Genomic DNA, 22350 nt, shown 5'->3' on the forward strand with positions numbered 1-22350 from the left:
CACTTGACATGAAGCTAGCTTGAATGCACATGAAACACTTAAAATCACACATGCGCAGACGAACTTTCACCTATGCAGATCTGTCCGGTACGTATGTGTGGGAGACACGCAATCGTAATTGTTATGCAAATCACATTCAGTTTTTTAAAAAACAGGCACTCAATATCGACCGTAGCACCGGTCAGTTGATTCAACGTTCCGAAGGATTTATTCCTTTGAATACATGGTCGGGATCCCCAGTGAAAAATCCGTAAGTACAGATATATTTCTACCGATGCAAGCCGTACGTACTCTTCTGTAACGCCTACCTGTATAGAGCGTATAGCTCTTAGTGCTAGCGCAGTCGGCACAGCTGTATCGCAAATTTGTACACACCGAACAAATAACTACGCACTGTAATCGCTATATTCACGCCGTTTGGTATTTAATTCGGTTAAAAGGAAATTCCTTGTAACCAGTGTAACTCATTTGAAAATGACGAAGTTTTTGAATGTGTAGCAAGGCATATTGTGCTTGGCAACGTGGGCTATAATGAAATGTGTACTACGGCCTCAAATTGTGTTTACATTCAGTAAGCAGGTTTCAAGCCCGTCTGTCTTCACGCTATGTATTGTCGGCGTTATTTAATTCTAACTTTGAATATGGTTTACAAAGCGCTCTATCGGTCGTTATTTCACCGGTTTGTTATGCAGTTGCGCGATACCTAACCTTAGATGCGGAAATTCATGAGAGAGGGGCAGTGCGTTACCGAGGCAGTAGACAGAACTGGTACAGAGAAAAGGACAGAGACGGGCGTGGACATGAAATAGAAACGAGCATGATAGCTGGTGATTCATACCTGTATCGGTTTTTTATACACCCTGAAAGTAATGCCAAATAAAAATATTGATCGCTGACAAAAAATAAAATAGTAACAATTGACTTTCGGGATTTAGGTTGGAATGTATGCCACTTTCTCATTACAAGCAATACATTAGCTGACTTTTTCATTTACCAAAATTGGACTGCGCACCTCATTCAGTCAGCTGTATTATATCCGACAGTGTTATTGCGCGATTGACAATTGCTGGTATAAGTGCAACCCCAGCAATGTATAGTATCAGTTCGTTGTATTTGATGAAAAAAAACACAGTGGAACACTCAAGGCAATTTCGTTGCGAAATTCCGATTTTTGTCGACAGTCAATCGCTCCGGTGACAAAATGTCCAATTTAACAATATTCATAACCGTAAGATAATCCCCGCTATGCATTCTAAGTGAACCCCAGTGTATCGCAAACACGTTGAAGCATTCAAAAATAGATTGCCAGAGTTTATAAATACATGTTATAACGTTATGGGAAACACGCGTCTTTTCCAAGTTCTGCATATATGCATAAGGTTAATAATACGACTATAACATCAAGGTTATGGTTATTTAAATAAAGATACAGTTAAGTCTTTGAATAATTAATTGAATTTTAAATAAAATTTTCCCTTTGTCAGATATCTACCGTGCATTTAAATAGAAGTACTGGTTAAGACGATGTCAACAATCTAATTCGCATTTACGTGCTCAAACAGGTCAAATATACAAAAAATGATACCAAAGTACTTAAATGACAAAAAGGATTATGGCTGTTCTCTCGTGCAGGTATATGAACGAACGGATATTGTTCTCTCGTGTTGGTATGAACAGATGCTAGTCTTTGAAAGTATCGAGCTCATTGACTCAGTTTTATTTCCATGACGGAATGATCTAGTAAATAAATCACTCTCCATTCAGATGGAGATGTACAATAGGCAATATGCAATGTAAATCGATCGACGGTTCGTAAATTGGGTTGTAAGTTCAGTTCAATTATCGACCCATCAGAGCTGTTTGTGGCTAAACAGATTTTAATGATAACGGGGGTACGTCTGTGTTTAATTATCCAATCAGATTACACTTCCTTATGAAGTCTTCTGAGCTAAGTTTGTGGGTATATTCCTTGTGAACTCACGACCTCTGGTTGGTTTTGTTGTCGATCCACAATTATAAAATGGTGCTGTCGTAAATATCTGCTCTTTTTCGCAGTATTTACCAAAATGCTGTTAACGCTTCTCTAGATTCCTAAATAAGTATGGCATAGCACTAAGACAATAGAAAGAAATCATAACTGGAGGTAGGACTGCTTTAAGGTAGTATACACCTCGAAAGTGAACGACTTAAACTTTTGCTCTAACTTTCCTCAAGGAATCTTTCAATCATTCTCTTTCAAAATCAAGAATAAAAATCGGGGGTCACCGTGCAAATTTTGGTACTAGAGAAACAAATTACCCTAGATTTACCGGTATTACAAATTCAAAATGGCCGCCATCCCTGTGTTAACTCTATGGAGAAAAATAAAAATTTTCGAATTTCGAAAAACTAAGCCGGTGAAAAGTTTTCTTTCACCAAGAGCTTTAAAATGAACCCCCACATGTGGTATATCAGAAGAGAATTGTAAAAGTTTGAGAGTCCGAATGTCTGTCCACGAGGTGCGTTCTACCTTAATGGTGTCTAATATATGATGTAGCGATAAAAAGTTATGAATTGAACAACTAAATGAGTAATAAATAGTCTCTCCTTTGACGTCGTTGCCTCTTGAAGTTCCTCCACGTTGTTGCCATGGACACTACCTCGGACCGTGCATGAACTAATATTGTTTACGCGTGATTAGACGACGCAAATCGATCAACTGAGAATTATTTCTGAAGCCACATTATTAGCCGTGTAATTTCTGAGTAACAGTTTATAATTTTTCACATTTTGCGGCATGTGTTTCAAAAATAGACAGGATGCGAGTATAATCAGAAAAGTATACACTGATTTTGTTTTAGAGACCTACTTACTTACAGCTATAAATGCTCGACTGCGCGAGTTCTTAGCATGTGGAGGTTTTTCCACTAAATTATTTGATAACCATACGATGGCGTCGTTGTTTAACAGAAGTGCACTATAACATTTTGATTTGTTACTCGGTGCAGTCTATTACGAAAAGTAGTGTGCAAACGATTAATGAATAAAGTAGCACACACGCCATACATTAAAAGAGAAAAATGAATTTGATAAATTAATAATAATATAGTGTAAGTTTAATCATGTATGCCAAGATATTGGAACACAGTGATGTTATGAGGGTTAAGGTGACGAATATGTTTACGCGGCACAAACACAGTCACAATTTTTTTCTTATGTGACGACAAAACTGTATCAATAAAATAGCACAGCTTGCTTAGAGTTTGGCCATTTGACGGTCACCATAACGTTACAGTCACCGACTTACTCTCGAAGACCAAAGTGGCATTGTAAAATTATGGAAAGTATTTACTTTCAACGTTGATGCAAAGAAAGCTTACATTAGGGAACTTGTTGGTAAAATGCATTTAAAGGCCCGATAGCTGTATCTTTTTCGCATTATTTTTGTGATTTTACTTCCAAACTAAAACAAGTTCATGGGAATGTACTTATTGAGGGGTGTTTATACAGGTTGAAGAAACTGTCCACTTGGACTATATGTGCAATTTTGAGCAAGATAAATAATAAATGTTTGCCCAAACATAAAATGGCGCCCTCATGCAAATAAAGCAAAAACACAGTACGCAGTGCATATATGCATTGGAATCTTCACAGAAACAACAGAGTAGTCCAATATAATGCATACTGCTGAATGTTTTCCACTGGGACATCATGTGCTATGTTTTCTTTGTAATATTACCAATTTTTAAAAATGGCGGGAAATCAAAATAACGGTTAAAATTTAAATTTACTTGTCCAATTTTTCAGTGGTAAAAGACTATATCCTTTAAATCTGCAGAATTTAAAGAAAATCAGAGAAAAAAGAAAGCCTTTTTCAGGTCGACAAATTTCAAGAGTTACAGCTACAGGGGCTTTAAGTTGATCGAATCAGATTTTGCCTGCACAAATAAAGTCAATTTACGCAAAATGGGGTATCGCATTTCTTTGAAATATTTCTATATTTTTACGTACAGAATGTGCATTCCAGTTAAAATTTGTCAAATGTTTGGAATAATGGGAGACTGTTATGTTGCCGGGTTGTTCATTAAAAAAGTAGACGAAATTACCGTTCAATACGCCTGCCGACCGTTGGCGTTCATGTGTATATTCGTCACCTTTACTCTCATAACTTTTGATGAGTTTGTTAAAGCCCCAACTCCCGTATAAAAGCGCGAGAACCTACGAGAGTGGTCATAATGGTGGGATATTCAAACGTACTCGGTACGCTCTGGACGCCGTCCATAAAAACCGTTAATTAAGAAATCTAACGATTAATTTTTTTCTTGGAAATTGAGGGATATGTGTATAAGTATTTGGGGCACAATATACTTGGTTTCTGACGAAATTAAATTTGAAATGACGTCTGGAACCAGAAAAAGGATAAAATATTTGCCGGTAATATCGCCGGTATAACGTTCGATGTTCAGTTTGAATCTGCATGATTGACATGATATGCAAATTGCAAATGAGTCATTAGCGATACGTTGTTTACTTTTTCCGTACGTAGCGTTGATTGTTCAAGGCGGGGAAAAACACCAAATACTCGGAGCGTACCGAAAGATACAAACGCACACACACTGTGTATAACAAATACATGCAAACACATTTGATTCGGTAGTTCTCTTTTTGGAAAATTTGTTGGTCCTGAAAAGGACCGTTTTCATTTGTGTTGGCCTACCTGAGCCGTACATTTTACAGACAGGAAGGCCTATACTGTCATTCATGCCCGGCATAAAGTACGTCTGGTATGTTCGGGTTGAGACCACGGACAAGTACCAGCACAAATTCTGGCATGATCTTTCACTTTGTCTACACTGTCTGTATATCTTCTATCTTCTTTTCAAATGTCAAGTTTTACCCTCTAGTCAACGTACTGTTGAAAGCGCAATCATCGCAATGCGATATGCGTAACTATCGCTTCTTTATAGCTGTTTCCAAAAGTGATATACATTTTTTTTCCCGATCTAAAGCCGTGCATGCCTATGCAACACAAAGCGAACAAAGTCAAAATTCAAAAAGACAAGTAGCCTCCAATGTGCTGACAAAACCGGGATTTTTTTGACGCCTGCAATCGCCTTCGGCATATTCGGTCGTCACTGTGCTGGGTCACTTATACTGATCTCAGTGATCACACGTCGAGTTGACAAACGTCGCCGGCGGCAGCTGAGGTCACCGTACTAATCAGTCCCATAAGTTGCACTCAAATGTCCGCGCTCGATCCCCATCACAGTTAGCTCCAATTCATTCCTGGCAAAGAAAATTCCCGTGGCTACCTCTAGTGCTCATCAGTGACCGCTATCTTCATAAAGCCAGCTGACATAGTGTGATTAGCAGTCTGACTCTGACTACCACGCGTTTGTAATGAATAGTATCGCGACTGCGTGGAGAGTGTAGAAGTGCAGTGCACTCGATTTTGGCGGGATCGTTCAAAGTAGCGAAATACTAGAACTCACCATTTTATAAGGAGGGATGAACATTGAAACGAATGCTCGGAGAATTTATGAAATCACTTTATTCTGATTTATTTTTGGTGATTAAATATTAACAGGTTTGATTTCTAAAATAAGTATTTTTCAGAAGCTTTTTGAAATAATCATAAGACAACAAATCGACACCACATTTCATTTCGGTCACCATAAAACTTGTAATCGAAGCCGGGGAATAGTCGTCGGTACCCTCCCATCCGACAGCGCCGAGTTCATGAGACAACGAAAGTTTTGAAAAGGAAACTACAACTACCATCCAAGAACTGTGGAAAACTACGTTTTATAATGGAGACACAGCCCTGCCTCGCTGAACTAAGGTCGAACGAGGAAGGATTGTTTGTAAGACAAAAGCTCTACAAAATTTGGTAGACGACTTGGCCGTTGAGCATTGTGGTAAATGTCCGTCGTCCATTGAAATAACCACACTCGATAATTTGGACATCTAGTAGGCGAATTTGCTGTTCTTTCAGAACTGTTTTGATTTTTTCCCGTTCTTTCCTGAAATGCGGCATTTCTAGGACGGCGTTTGGACAAAACGGTGCTTCATTATTATCTTCAATCAAGACTCCCTGCAAGAGTGATGTACACTATATATACTATGACTGAGCCGAGGAAAACCCCGATAATAGATCCCGTGGCAGAAAACTACATTTTCTACGATTTCTGCATCGTTTACCCGTATACAAAGATGCGGATAGCTATTGCCACTGTCATGATATGCATTATGTTGAATCATTCAAAAAGGCGCTGAATACAATGACAAACGCTTCGTTTTCGGACGAGAAACGTATACCATGACGCATGAGAACTAAGGAGTGTCGATCGATCGCCTGGCAACGTCATCACGGTTTGTACAAATCCGAGGCGACGCCGCGCCGAACCTCTGCTCCAGTAAGACTTCGAAAAAGTCTATGTTCAAGAAAAACCTATTGGGGAAATGAGTGGATGTAACGTATGGAAAGTAAACCGTAAAATTGGGTGAAAATAGTATACGTAAAGTCACCGTGCAGTCAATGTTTACAGTATGTGGCGTGCACGTTCTATTTTTGGAGGTGTTCAACCAGCTGTTTTAATTTGCTACTTTTTGTTCACAAAGAAACCATATTAGTTATGTTTTGCTCCGCCATTTTCATCGATTTTTCTCGGTAGGGCCCTACCGAGAGTTACCGGTTTAAAGTCATGAGGGGAAGTAAGCTATTGAAGTATAAGGAACTTTGGCGATAAAAAGGAAAGGAAATGTTCTGTACACATAATTATCGATGACGTTACAATTGCAAAACTCTTTTGTCATATTCAATACCAGCGTAATTCAGTTCACTTTATATACAGCACTGCCGTCTGATGTGATACCCCAGTGTATGAATTGTCAGTGATACTGCGTTGTCTATGTTTCTGGGTCTGGCCGAGGTTTTGGCTGCACTCTGTTTCAGTGCGCAAACTCGAAATTACTCTGGAGTCAAACATTATATGCGAACTTTTGTTTGTCTATCCATGTTTTGAACCTGATAAGATCTATCATTACATGATTCTTGAACGGAGACGAGTATGAATAAAAAATTAAAGATAAGATATCCCGGAATGGCCAAAGCTGTTGTAACTGAAGTCCGGTTGGTTAAAACACAACAATTTTCAATTTTTTACATACATTTGTCGAAATTTTCTCTGTCGCAACTCTGTCAATTGCAAGAAAATGTTAGCGAGGTGAGCATGCCGCGATCTCTGAATGCGACGAGTCGACGAACTTTCAAAGTACACCGGAAGACAAAAATAATCGAAACTATAGGGTGTGTAAATTTTCTAAGGACAATATATTTTATTCACTTAAATCTTCATTGACGTATTGTTGAGAAAGAATAGCGGTAAGATATCATTGATACCAGTGCAGGCCTACGTCAGAAATGCACATTTGCATAAGAAAGGGAAGGTGCATGTAGGTGTACCATATAAGGTAATAGAGAGGTCATTTCGGGTTGACCTCTGGGCCCTAACTTTCCAAAGTTGGAAGAATTGCCTTTTCAGTACCATGTACCGGTGCACCGAATTCACTGTTTGTGATTGTGATTCATTCAACGTGGGTACAAGCGCTGAGAAGGTTACTTTCTGCCAGTCTTGTACGAAACAGGAATACTGCTGCAACTTTCTGGACGTGATCGGTCCACTTAATAGCAAGTGTCACAGTCTTAAATTTCTCACATCGAACGTATATTTTCTACCTAGTACCGAGTGACACAAACAGGGTTTTATGATATTGATTTATGCTGTAATACCTCCCATGTCAGCATTTTACACGTCAGCATCTTTACTTTAAGAAAGTGACGTGATTGTACACATGTACAACGCGTGATGTTCAAGGCGACTATCCAGGTGGCAATAAAGTGCCGACAATGACTGTAAGTTTGCAGAGTCAACATATCATGAAGAGTCAGCATTTCTTGTATCACGAGATGGTGTGTAAATAGAATACAATGTGTATTTCCGTTTGAGTAAAGGTAGATTACGTAAGAGAGTAGCTTAAAATTGTGATAAATGAGAAATGACATCATTCAGGGAGAGACGATGAGAGACGATGATGAGACAGTTTAAGTTGTAACTCGGGCTGAGTTCCCGTGCAGTAAATAAAGCCATCAATCTCAATTCTACCAGCGTGTTCGTCTTCAATTACACAAAGTATTACGGTCCTGTGCTACCTCCGATATCTGGTAAGGACTGGACAACGTACGACTACTGTTCGCAACAGACAGCTTGAGGCTATTCCCCAGTAAGACACAGAGTGAAGTAGGAATAGAGTTGCGACACAAGAAGGCGTTCGAAGAAATCCATTGTGTCAGGTACAGCCTTTATATGCTTATCCATAGTCGGTATGGTTTATCTGATTCTTGACCGTTAACATTCTGATGTAGTGCGCGGATTACAGGTTTATGTGTGGAAAGTTTACCCTTTGTTGTGTAAATTCTGAAAATTATCAACCTGTTACAAAAACTATAGATCTCAACAAGCAATCACAGACTAGACATAGCAATCTGGAGGCTTATTAAAATAACCTCATCAACCCCGTCGACAATGTTCAGGGAATTTTGAAAATTTTAACAAGCATTTTGTATCCACAGATTCGGTAACGAATAAGTTAGGTTTTGAACTTTTAGAAGGTTGAAGTATATGAATGAAGAAGCACCCCACTACGGATATGGTATTATCAAATGAACAATGCCAAAAGTTTTACACTAATATAATGTGGAGATTAAACCCTATGCCCACAATGCACATTTTGGCTGACCAACAATCCCTGAATCGATCCCTTCTCAGGTTATGGTACTGACCTACCAACTGAGTACTTTTTACAAAGACTTTATAAGTTTGTGTTCTCTGGCAGTTCAAATTGATAAAACTTTTAAGGGGCAGTTGAAGTGAACCGAACCATTTAGGGAGAGGAAACCAGATACACGTACTGGAACGTTTTACATGTGTACCGCTATCACCTTGTCCTCTAACATATCAGTCTGCCAGTGTACAAATCTCACCTGCGATATCTTGTGACGCGGGAGTCTTTTGAGAAGCGATGACCTCTTTGTGTACTGTGGCTACGGCGGTCGGATAAAAGCAGCCGATTTTAACAGGCAGTGTCATTTTGACCTTCCTGCATGCAGCTCTGTCAAAGTTTTACAAACTTAACCATGCTATGCCAGGAGGTTTTGTCGCAAACCAGTCTGCGTCATACACTGTCTATATTGTCATACATACGATGATCTGAACCACAGTCCTCAACACAAGTGTGGCGGGACTTTACCTGGACCGACAAAGTTGTCAAGGAAGCTATACAATTACGGCTCGAAGTCGGCCATTCACTTTTCCGAAAGTATTGTCGTAGTCGCAGATGGGTCACATTAAAGTATGCAATACCGCCATGGCATAGGCATATCAATCAATCATTGAATTCATATCTTTTTTTCACATTTGCTTCTGATAGAAAACCAGATATACTGATGTAAATAGGGCGGAAAATTGTAAGCAAATATGGGTTGGCCGACAATATCTACTCCTAAGTTCTTTTCACAAAGACTGGGTAACTTTAGCATTGAAATGTAGCGTTGAATATCCGCATTCAGTTTTGTGACCTGTTCGTCGAGAGCTGTTAACGTTAATTGATAAATTTATTTAATAATTAATTATTTATTTCAATTTATGATTTATTTATTGTTTTCATTTCTTTCTGTTTGAGACTTTCATTATGTTCAAAGTCCATTCCCTTCCCTAGGGAACTCTTAAATGTCTTCATCTTTTCAGTGATTTGCTGATGTCATGCATTTTATAAGATAAACACAAAGTGGACAAACACGACAAAATTTGACCAATAACAACTTCCGTAAGAGTATTGAAATGCTGAGCCATATCAGAGAATACAAAACAGCGTTCAAAAGTACAAGTAAGTTAATGCATGGGTGTTTGTACCCATCAAGCCCAAAAGTAAGAAAATGATCAATTATCTTTAAAAACCACCAGATTTGATTGATATTTGGCCTAATTATTGGATTTATATAATTCTTTAAAAAAATGTCTGCCTAAATCTTGACGAGTTGAGTCACGTGACCAAATCTGATATTTTCCCGCCAAAATTTACGTTTTTATTATTTTTAATATTCAACCGTAAGCCGTTAAATTTTCTTGATTTTCTTTGCACTTTTGGAAACAACATCTATCATATTCTTTCAAAAATACATGGCACTCATGAAACTCTATCTATACTTCTTTCTGATATTCAAATATTCATGTAAAGTGTCAAAAATATTGTATTTGTTGTTTTTTTGTGAAGAATATTATTCAAATTCAATAATTTTGCATCTGCCACTAGTTCTAATACAAGTTCCCATCCCGTTTTACATTAATTTGTCATAATATTTTAAATATTTTGATTTTTAACGGTTGGAATATTCAGTTATTTGCAATATACAATTTTGGCGGGAAAATAACAGATTATGGTCACGTGACCTGACTTAGGTAATATATTATGGTAAATTTCAACTTAATCAATGCGAAACATATTTTTGGCAATTTTCACAATTTTCTGACCAGGTCTGATTAAAAAGTATGTTCAAACTGATTTTCCATGTATGTAAGCCTATGCCCATGCATTAACATACCTGAGAGTACGACGTGAGTCATTCTCCTCTCGAAAAAAATATTCATTGTGAATTATTCTAAAGGAAGGCGACTGTAATACTTCAAAGACAAACATGACAGAGAATTTGTCATTTGCACCTGCTCATGTCTATCGTCCTGTTGTCTTCTTTTATTACCCTCACTAAAGGCAGAAGGCAGCGGGTATCCGTCACGTTGGTACAGAATCATAGCTTCCTGTGTATAGAAACTTCTGCTACACAAAAACGGTGGACAATACACTTTTATGCCCAAAGAACCACACATTCAACTGAAAAGGTAAACATGTTTAGCACAGGATAAACACAGACCTGCGCACCTCTAGCTTCACGATTCTGAACAGCTTTAACGGTCACACTAACAACAGTTACTGAACTTGAAGCGACAAACATATTTGGCACCGTTTGAAATAAAAGACTAGTTCACCACCTTGATCAACCGTGACCTTGAACAAATCCAGAAGATCGACATAGTGGCCTTTAAAAGTTACCAAAAACGTTATTTCGGCTTGTTTATCAGATTCATTACGCAGTGAATTCATCTATGCTAATTTCAGTGTATGTAATCAAAACAGCAACACCCCGGACTGTAATCTTTTTGTATATAAAATAAACTCAACTCAAGGAATATAATAAACTTGTCTCTATATCGGAGGTACGTAATGCACTTGACCAACAGCTGATTACCGCGTGTTTCATTATGACAGGACTTTCATAACCATGTTGTAACCTCTTAGATTGCAAGTTACACCCGGGTGATGACGCTCAATCCAATGTAGATAACCAGATATGAACTGAATTGCCTCGCGTGCACATTTTGTAAAGTACTTCTTGGGGTATTGGCTTTTATGACATTACATTGTTTTTATTCCCGAAATTAATCCAATCTATCTAAATTTGACATTATCCCCACTGTATTACGCAATGAAAAAAAAGAAAAGAAACCATTTGAAAAATTATGATCCAACAATATCTGTCGATGCAAGTGCAAATGGCTGAGCAGGCTCTTAACTGGCAGAGGTCGCGTTTGCGTATAAATTCTGCATATTTCACATATAATTGCCATGTAGAACGAGTTGACCTACTTCACAGTATCTCAATGCGCCCAAAAACGATACAATCATCTGTGCCGCGCCGTGTAGCAGCAAAATGAGTTCGTGACCTTTGAAGTACGCGTTTCAAAAAATAAATACCCATGGGAACCTGCTCACCACGCCACGCAACTCATGTACAGCTGACTATGGTGCACTTGTCAGGCGATGGTCGATGATTCTGGTTATTGCCTATATTGTCAAGTTCAATGCCTAATTTACGGAAACACGATCCGCTATCTGCGGACTACGTGCTGAAGTACATTGACTGTTCATGTCAACGATCGTTTCTCCCTCTGCAGAGTTTCTGTATCCCGTTCAACAACGCTGTACCTCGATCACACGATAGTGACGCTATGTAGCTGTGCAGTATTGAAACTTATCATAAAATGGCCACCTCGTCTAACAGTAACACGTATTGTCAGGATTATCGTACGGAAAAAAGACTGCAAAACTAAGACTTATGAATCTTCATCAGAATTGAACACATCATGATTGTACACGAGTATCAACCGTGAATGCACGTTGAGCTCGGCAGTTAGGCCTACACAAGCATGGTACGCTACATGCATAGCCCTACGAGTATGGCGACAGTGTCCGGCTTTGGCTACGCCGGGGGCTACGCCGCCTACCGGAGGTGGGAGGCGGCGTAGCCAAAGCCGGACACTCTCGCCATACTCGTACGGCTAGCTACATGCACTGCCGAGATGCCGATCGTATGCATTCCAAGGCCTATCCCGGAATTTGTTTCACAAACAACCTCAAAGGAGAGCAAACATACTTCTATGGACAATGACGAATACGTTTTTTGGCGAAGCAAAATCAAAACAGTGCAGCAGTACATGAAGTAGGTCATGGCCTTGGACTCTGTGCACGAACCTCATTGGACACTTCAATACCTTTGACCCAAAGTTATTATTCATCAGCACTTCCATGCCATGAGGCTAGGTAGAGAACGTATTACGTACGCAGTGTACGCTGTGTGTTAGGAACGCACACAGGGAATGCACAGCGTACACTGCGTACGTACGCAGGGCTAGCGAGAGAGTTGCCGACATCGACGGTTATTTACGAAAAAAGAATAAAAGACTGGCATTTTTGGAAGCGATCGAGTAGCTGCGGTAGGCAGGGATACGACTTGGGCCCAAGAAAGCTGAATTTCGGCAGTAATTTGGCTTTTTACGTCAAGTCCAAAAATGGATTTGAAGTCACCAACTCTACGTACGGGTCTTTGCAGGGCTGTGGTGAGCGGGGCTATAATAGCTGTAGCGGAACACACAGCATCGTACGCAGGGCTAAGAACGTATGTACTCATTTCTGGCGATCGAGCAGCGAGGGAAACAATCAATTACCAAGGATGAAGCTAATTTGCTAAACGATATTTTATCTTGAATAGTGAGTTGAATGAGTAATAAAATATCATATTTTTAATGTTCAATACGAGGTTGAAACACGGAGGGACCGTGGTTGAAACCAGAGCTATCCAGCTGTAGCCAACCTGGACAAGCACATTTCACAGCGCCCTCAAACAGTCGATTGTTTTCACTTGTCATACGCGGCGTAACAGAAAAATTAAAACTTTCATAACTTCATTAATATCCAAGCCACGCCCACCAAAACCTTTCAGTTCTAGCCATTTGAATTCTGAAGATGTCTACCAAATTTGACTGAAATACGTTCAGCCGTTTTTGAGAAAATGGACCAACAGACAGACAGACAGACAGACAGACAGACAGACATCGCTGCGACATAACCTCGCTGCGCGCATGCGCACGCGAGGTAAAAACGAAGTAGACCAATATAGCACTGACGAGCACTGCGCAAGCTCCGTAGCAAAACCAGCTTGCTATAAAACTAAGGTTAAACAAAGTGCAAACGATAAATATGTGTTGTATTGTTTATCGAAGTATTTCATACTTGTCTATCTACTGCAAGTATCGATGACAACTAAGCAAGTGGAAACACACAAAGCGTTGATGAACGCTGGTGGAGAGTCCGCCAAGGGGTTAAATGAGTTCTATTAAAAATAAAGTCGGTTGAACTAAAAACGAAGTGACGCAATATTTGGACACCTTTCCGTTTGAGAGATATTCGAATCAAGGATATATTCATGTCTATACTAATGAAGGGTAGTCGAACTATCATCTATTATTATACTAATAAATCTCTAAAAAGCTAGAAAGATTAATACAGCAGATCTATTTAGATTAATCGGTATTTGACTATTTGCCCCGACGTGACCTCTATATAGATGAAAGAAAAATAACAGTTGTTATGATTATTTTCCTATGGTCGACAAGAGATGATTTTATAATATCTACATCACTGCATAAATAATGACCCTGATAGATGAGAATTACCACCCTTGACCCGTCAAATCATACAACACGTCAGCTCGACAAAAAGCACACTGCAGCAGGTAAATGGATACAAATAGAATTGAATAATTTTCATAAAGTGAGATTAATCGTTATAAATAGTCAGACTTTATGGGAGTGTCCTTGGGATTCGATAGTCAACCAGTAATTTCTCTGACACCAATATGTACACATCGCCCATGTCAATAGGCCTACACCAGCTTTATGGTGTTGTGTGTACAATATTGAGCTTTAACTGGCGAGTGCGCGTGTAAACATTGACCTTGTGTGTACAGACAGCGAAATTATTACAATCATTGTATGCTTTCAGCAGTGCAACAGCTTGTCACTGAATAAGTAGACAGACTGTGTAATGATAAACCTCATGTTACGAGGCTCGTCTTTGTATCTGATCTTTTGTAGTTTCTCTGTCTCCTGTCTATGACCTGCTGTAGCTGTTTTCAATTGCAGTTATGTGAAAATTTTCCTCATAAATGATGAGCAACGTGTTCAGCTCAACTATCTAAGGCTGCATATGGTAGCGACAAGTTTTATACTTTTCAGATGGAAGAGCAAATGTGACGAATAAGCAATCGTACTGGCGAAAATACCCTCAAATTAAAACAAACCCGGAAAAATATATACTCTCTGAATAAATTTCTCCAAAGTTAACGCATTTACAATGTGTCGTCTGCATTCACTGACATAAATTTATCTGGGCGGTTGTCGTCTGGTCCGGAAAATGAACTGCATAATTTATTACCCAAGCAGATGGTTTTGCTGAGAGAAAAATTAATTTTGATATTGTATTTCAATGTGTGATATTTTACACGTTAATTTACAGGATCAACCTAGCGAGGGCCAAACGAGTGATAGTGGAGCGGGATTTGATGAGAAGGACAATATGAGGGACCGTACGGTTCCGGATCAAACTCCGAACAGTGAGCGGAAGACAGACTCAGAAAACCAGCAAACCACTCCAAGAGGGGATGCCTCAATTCAAAATGAAAACACACCTGAAAAGAGAGGACTACCGAACAACGAAATCGAGATCTCGAATAAAACCCGAAGTCCGCCGAATATAACCGAAGACGCCTCGTACATGAATAATCTGGGGAAGCAATCCATCCGACAGAAAAATAATTTGTCAAAGTCTAAAAAGGACTCGTATTCTCTGTCAAAATGGAAATTCGGGGACAATATCAACAAAACCATTAACAAAGCACAAATACCGAATCCACCAGATTGGGAGGCTATTGATAGTTTCGAAACGGTGGGTAAAATTAAGAGAGATGCGGACGACGTGAGGTACAGGCGAAGACGGAGAAACATAATATTCATCATGATTGGACTATTCCTGGTTGTTGCAATCATCGCCTGCGCTGTTGGAGTGGCTCTAGATTTTCACTGTAAGTAAAAACAGATGCTAACAGATGTTAGTGAGTTCAGGTGGATAATCAAATGCAATCAAGATCTGTCGGCAACGGTACAAATTCATCTTTATGGAATGTATTGAACATTTATGTAAGGGACGGACCATTAGATCTTGGGAGGGGGTTGGTCAAAAACAGAAAAAAAATATCAGAGCAAAAAGTTAGGAAAAAAAAATCTTCAAAGTAGTTTTCAAAATAAGAAAAATAAATATGAATACAAATGTGTAAAAAAAAATTTGCAAAATTCTTGAATTTTTTTTAGATTTTACCGACAGGAAGCAGCTTCTGTATTTTTAGTACATCCCTCCAGGCACAGTTTTAATTTTATTGTATACATTTAGAGTGACTGTATCCCCTATATTGGAAGTGGTGATCGTCTTATCTTTTCAGGGCTTTTGTATTTTGATCACTTGAAAATTACAAATTATAGAGCCTATTTTCTACTTGTTTCCTGCTTACAAACCAAGCAGATACACTAGGTAAAACATTGAAACTATGGTATGGTTGTCAAGACAGAAAGTTATACTTGCCCTTTAAGATCAAGGTGAACAGATGCAGGTCACATTAGGTTCATTTTTTTCGCGCCATTTTATTGCAATGATGAATGCACGAATGGGTGAACTAGTAGAAACACGTCAATAATGATTAAACAACATATCAAGTCAAAGACATTTTCAGTTCTTTTTTCTCAAAAAATAGCCTTAAAAACAACAGCAACACATTTTTCAACATTCAACAATATACTACGTAGAATGCCATCTATACAACAAATCACAACACAATAAAAGGGTTGAACTTTGAAGGTTTCTCTATAGCAAATACTGGATAATTCTGCTGATTAATCGTTTGAGTGTGGCAAATGCTGAATGACAATTATCTGAAGAATTTTCCACCAAAAACATACATGGACTTTAAGGGACTTATGTAGCAAATTTCAAAGAAATTAGACAAGCCCTTTCAGAGAATACAGATTTTTGACCATAAATGGCATAAATTGCTCTAAAAGACAAATATTGAAATTTCACCACATCTATACACAGCCAATCAATTTGATCATGCTGTTACAGAGAAATAGATGTTTTGATCAAAAAAGGACAAAAATTGCCCTAAAAACACAAATGTTCAAATTTCACTATATTTTGCAAACAGCTTCTCAGCTTGTCAAAATCTATTGTAAATCATGAAATATGCATGATGTTTGGCGGGGTGAATGTAGGCATTTGACTACGCAGTAGAAAGGGAAATAGTCAATTTTCAAAACTATAGGAAGCTACTGGAGGAGCAAGAAGACCGTGTTTCAGAGGAAGATGTGTAATCTGAAAAAAATACTCCCCAAGTGCCACAAAATAACACCATTTTAATCTCTATTTTTCAAAAGCTCCAACGGCAGGAGGAGGGACACCCCCCTCCAGAGTCCTGACCTCCCCCCAGCGACTGCTTGCGCGGTCGCTTGTGGTGCTTTGCACCACATCTCTGCCCTCTTGTAAAACAATCCTACGGAGAACAATGCCATCACACAGGGGCAAGGCCAACTCATTGCCGACATTGTCTTTTCCTGATTTGTCTCATTTATATGAATCATCTGTTCAGAATTGTTTACAGAACCAGGAGTGACAGATGGCCAGTCATTGGTTGTGCAAAAATCAATCTCTGATTCCATCACTTCTTCATTTCCTTCTGTTCCAGTATTAGGCAGTACTAGGCCATATGTATGTTGGGGTTACTGCACACAATCTTATTTGCACTAGTGATATGGATGTACATTGTATGCTCAGACAGCGTCGAACTAAAAAAAAATTATATATCTGAAAATTTACTCAGAAAAAAAAATTAGCACAGTTTTCTCATTTGAAAAAAATTTTTTTCACAATTTTCATTGTGACCACCCCCCTCCCAAGATCTAATGGTCCGTCCCTAAAGAATGGTGACCACTGGGCATGGGAACAATATTTTACATCGATTTTGAAAACGGAATTATTTATCACGCACAATCAATTACATGTATGTATGACAAAGAAACACGCCAGCAATAAGACGGAGAAACGAATATAAATCTAGACAAACAAACAAACAAACAAACAAAATAACAAACAAACAGACAACAAACAAACAGGTCGCTGCATGCAAAAACATCTTTACCAACAGCTGGCTCTGAGTTTCAACATTAACGATTTTGAACATTTGAAATGTATTTATTTCATTGCACAGTTGGGAATTTCTTTGCAAATTTTTACTGCATTTTTGTTTTCAGTTGGAAGACAAAAACAAATGACCAATGACCAAGACGACAGTGAAAATCCCATAATTGGCGGAGGCAATGGCAACCAATACCCCCCGATAACAGACGCTGGAATAAACTCAGGAGGGCAAAATACAGAAGGTATAGCTTGTCATTATAGCAATCGTTTGGAGGCGCTGTTTTGCGCTGGAGCATATTATCTGAACACCTGTTGAGCTTTCTGAAAGCCGGCGCGAGCGTGTGTCTGAGAGATTTGTACACTTGATTTAGTTAATAACAGGGTGCATTCGAATCGGGTTTAACCCGTTACAAGTTCTTGTTCTTCACCTGAAAGCATGTTGAAACATCGACTTGTCATCAACGACTTATCTACCGGTGTATGTGTAAAATGCACTGTAATCGTTTATATTTGAATTCAGTGCGGCCCAGAATTCACTTGTCAACATAATGTTGCAGTCTACACACGTACAGGCTGATTGACAAGCTGAATACTATGTATCTTAACAAGCTTTGAGGAGTAGACCAAGAATATGTTGTCTCGTTGACATTAAAAATAGTGGAAAATCATGTAAAGTCATAGCTACCACCGGCCTTTTTAATCTTGTGACAGAGCTAGTGCAGGTGAGATGTGATTGAGTGCTCTACGTATCACCAACACTTTTCAACATTTTATTTCCAAAAGTTCAGCATCTGGCATTTTCAACAAAGCCGCTTGCTTATCAAATATGAGTTCCAGGCATTTTCAAGTTAATAAACACTAAATCTCCAACTACAACTTTTATTTGTGATAAGAATATGTTGAGTATTCTTTTGTTATGCGTGTTGCAATAATCTGTGCCTGTTATATTCTCCCACAGGGAACAATCATGGAGGCTTTGAAATCCAGACGACCCAAGGCACACCTCAAGGAGCAGATATTGGGTCATCAACGGTGCAACGGTCCACCTTGAATTCATCGACAGTACCAAAAAGCACTTCACAGACCGCTGTGGAATCAACCAGCGTTGAGGGCAGAACAACACCATCGTAACACTTACGATCTATCACTGACTACTTTGGATGCAAACTTTGCATTCTTTGAAAGTTGAAAATATTTACAGAGTGAAGACCACAGTTCTATGCTGCATTACATCTTTGGTCATCGCAAAAATTAAGTGCTTTTCTACTTTTATAAAGAAAAAACAAACTGTGGTATTCTGAATTAAGGTTGGATTTACAGACCTTGTTTCAATATTCTCATCCTTGAAAGCGAAACTTTCACTATCGCAGGTCAAAAAAGTATCTCCCTTCTCTCTTTTTTTGCAATTCTAAACGCTAGGCAGAAGAGCGCCACCAGCAAAATCTGTGCCAAAATCCTTCGTTTTCAAGAAAACCATTGCGAATTAAATTGTAATTATTGGACAAATTGTCCAATTTCTTCCTCTTAGAAGACAAGTTTGTGTATTGGAGAGCTTTCTCTTTTAAGCGATATTTTAAATATTCACTGAAAACAAAGAAATATAAAGATTGGGCTACCATTTTTACTTTCACATGATTATGAGGAGCTGGTTTCCACCGTTCAGTTTGATATAAACTTTCTTCTTTGAATTGGATCTAATCATAATTTACATAAAAAAATAGTTTGAAAGTGAAACATCGCACAATTTTTCTCTCTGCACCTGGTTTGTTAAGGCAGATATGAAAATGGCCAATCAAGTCAAATACTATGCTGTGGAATATGCAAGTAACTACTATACTTAGAAATTGACATTTTTATGCAAATGATAAACTAATGGGGATTAATTTATTAATATGCAAATGAGGTGGAGAAGTGAAGTGAATTTTGAGTCACCGTTTCATTTCATTTGTTGTATGGATTTTTTTGTATTCATTTCCTCAGTTGTAAGCTTTGTATAAAATTGTTCGTTTTGTTCAGAAGATTATGTTTTGATTTTTGAGTGTTTTGATCAATTCTGAGAAATAACCCTGTACGAAAGAATTTCGTTTGGGGTAAATTTTTAAAATTTAATTAGTATATGCTGCAAATGTAATAATAATTGAATTGTTAATGAAATAATTTTCCTTTGCTTGGGGTGCTGTTCTTAATTTAATGGTTTGTAGTGTATCATTTTATTGAAGAAAATAAAACTTTAAAGCAAGCAGACTTCGCAGATGGAAAATTTCGTTTAGTTGCTTCAATATTGACAAATGAATGCAGTCAATAAGCCAGTCTGCAGGACAGTCAGATTCTGTTATGCTCCAGATATACACTGTTGGGTCCTGTATGAAATGTCACGTGTGATGGTGGACTGGAAGATCCGTCACTTGGGGGCGCTCTCTACGCTTCCCCCCTTAAGAGGAGAGTGAAGTACTACGAATTACGTCAAAATTAAGTTGTGGTGTAATTTTCTTGAAACTTTGCACAAATATTCTTGGAAGTTGTGCAAGTGCAAAAATGAAATAAAAAATGGGGGTCACCACGCTTGTTTCCATGGAACGGATGTTATTATGGCGTCGTTAGAAATAAATAAAAATGATATAATTCACTTAAACTAAAGAAAGCAATTATAAAACGACTAGCAAATGAGTTAATTTTAATAAATACCAAGACTTAAGATCCATATCTATCGAATGTATAGTTTTCATGATGTTTGTGAAGAAATTTTAACATAAGTATCGACTACAAAATGACGATATCGAAATTATATCACTACATAATTTTCGAACTTTCTTCCTGTCGCTTTGAATGGTGTCATTTTAACCAAACTTGGCGAATAAACTCCTGACATAATACCATTTAGTTACACTTTTAATAAAAGGGTGTCACCACGCTACTTTTTACAATATCTCCAGGTGAATGGGTAATTTGCACAATATAAATGGGAGAGAAATGTTAATTTTTCGCTCATATTGAATAAAAACAGCTTCCTAGGGGTCAAAATATGACAAGGTTATAGGTCAGTGTATTTCTAAGACACTGGGTCAAAAAATTAGGTAAAGGCGCATTTCAACAATGACAGGTGATGTTAAAACATGCGCTACAAAATAACCCATTTGCGACGTTCTAAAGCGCGTGCGCGTCCAAATTCGTCGCCCTTTACCTTAAGAGGAGAGTGTAAGGAGCGTCCTCGAGCAACGAATCTTTCAGTCTAGTGTGATGACACATGTGAAGAACTCTGGGCTGTATTTCCCCCATGATAGAAATCAATGCCAACTTAAGGATGCCCTTCATGGTGAATAATTAAGCATACCCCCTAAGACAATATTGAAACAATTAAACTAGCCATATTCTTCAGTCTTCGTACACTGCTAAATAAATGTGTCGTGATTCCATGCTTTTCATTGAGTGGAACACGTGAAATATAAACTGATCTTTCTGTATTTGCCACAAAAGCCCTCTGTATCAGTTTTCCAAGCAGATGATATCATGTAACAGATGTGTGGCAGTTTTGACAACGATCTTCGGAAAATGGCAAGAAAACATGAAAAAAATTACCGTACTGTTACATTGCTAAGAAAATATCCAATTAATCCTATGGCTATCTATAGGTTCACCCTTCTTTTGCTCCCAAAACCCATTGCTATCAATAATGAGTGCTGACCTGTTCACTTGGAGATTGGGTGAACAAGTTAAAATGGAAAATTTTATCCTTTTTGGTTCATCCCAAATGCTGTCAGCTGGGAGGATGAATCCATGTATCATGAAAAGGGGTGAGAGGTATCAAAAACGAAGGGGCGAAGTAAACATGGATACGGATGATATCCTGTACCAGTAAAATGGTATAGCTACTGGGGATATGAATAATCAACCACACAAAGTACGAGTCAAAGTTAAGAATGAATCAACAAGATTTTTATTCCGTACAAACATTGTCAAATTTCATCATATATACAGTATATATAGTTTCATCCGTGCTGTGATTTCTTGTCAAGTTCGAATAAATTACAACAAAAGACTCGACAAGCGTGTACAATTCTATGTTTATGGGGGGCAAAAGATGAAGTATTGGAGACTCTCTGATGAATATTTGAAGGTCAGGTTGCTCTGCCACTCAACTAGTGTACACTGGAATTATAATAACACAGCTATGTTTTCAATGATGTTACAAATCACAGGTTTATTTTTAATTTTGTGTTGGATGTGTCACCGGAGGACTTGAGTTGGCGACACTGACATCCTAAAACTCACCATCATGCCCAAGTAAATAGCTGACATAAAAATCACACCCCTGTGGCAATCTTGACCATGGACAATGCACTTGTACTAGATTTCTCATCGCCACCAGAATTTTGCAAAATGCCAAATTTTTTCACCTTACTTCTAAAAGCATTCCTAATTTGGAAAAAGTCTTTTCCATGGACTAAAAAACCCTTCATGATCTGTGTTAAGGATTCACACCAAAAATCTTTTTGACATTGTGATCACTTTTTGTCACTAGCAGAGAAAAGCACTGTACGTATATCTCATATTCTTTTGAAATCGTCATTTTCAAACATTCTCCATCTGGTCACACAGTGGACAATGAGAAAGTCATGTTATTAGCGACTGTCTTTTTTCAATGCTGATACTTTACTTGTCTATTTGTGGATTTATAGT

The 22350-nt window shown here is 38.3% G+C and overlaps 1 protein-coding gene across 2 annotated transcripts; it reads left to right on the plus strand.

The window, feature by feature from the left end:
• The first annotated feature begins 79 nt into the window (after positions 1–79).
• LOC139115379 (uncharacterized) lies at positions 80–19933 on the plus strand. 2 transcript variants are annotated; one of them, XM_070677448.1, is made up of 4 exons: positions 80–250; positions 14947–15511; positions 17787–17915; positions 18632–19933. In XM_070677448.1, the coding sequence occupies exons 1-4, from the start codon at positions 224–226 to the stop codon at positions 18802–18804; spliced, it is 894 nt and encodes a 297-aa protein (XP_070533549.1). In that variant the 5' UTR covers positions 80–223; the 3' UTR covers positions 18805–19933. The 2 variants fall into 2 exon arrangements, with proteins under 2 accessions (XP_070533549.1, XP_070533550.1); XM_070677449.1 differs by lacking the exon at positions 80–250 and adding an exon at positions 8056–8332.
• The last annotated feature ends 2417 nt before the right edge of the window (positions 19934–22350 follow it).

The sequence above is a fragment of the Ptychodera flava genome, chromosome 17 (genome assembly GCF_041260155.1).
Source record: "Ptychodera flava strain L36383 chromosome 17, AS_Pfla_20210202, whole genome shotgun sequence".
In the NCBI taxonomy this organism is placed as follows: Eukaryota; Metazoa; Hemichordata; class Enteropneusta; family Ptychoderidae; genus Ptychodera; species Ptychodera flava.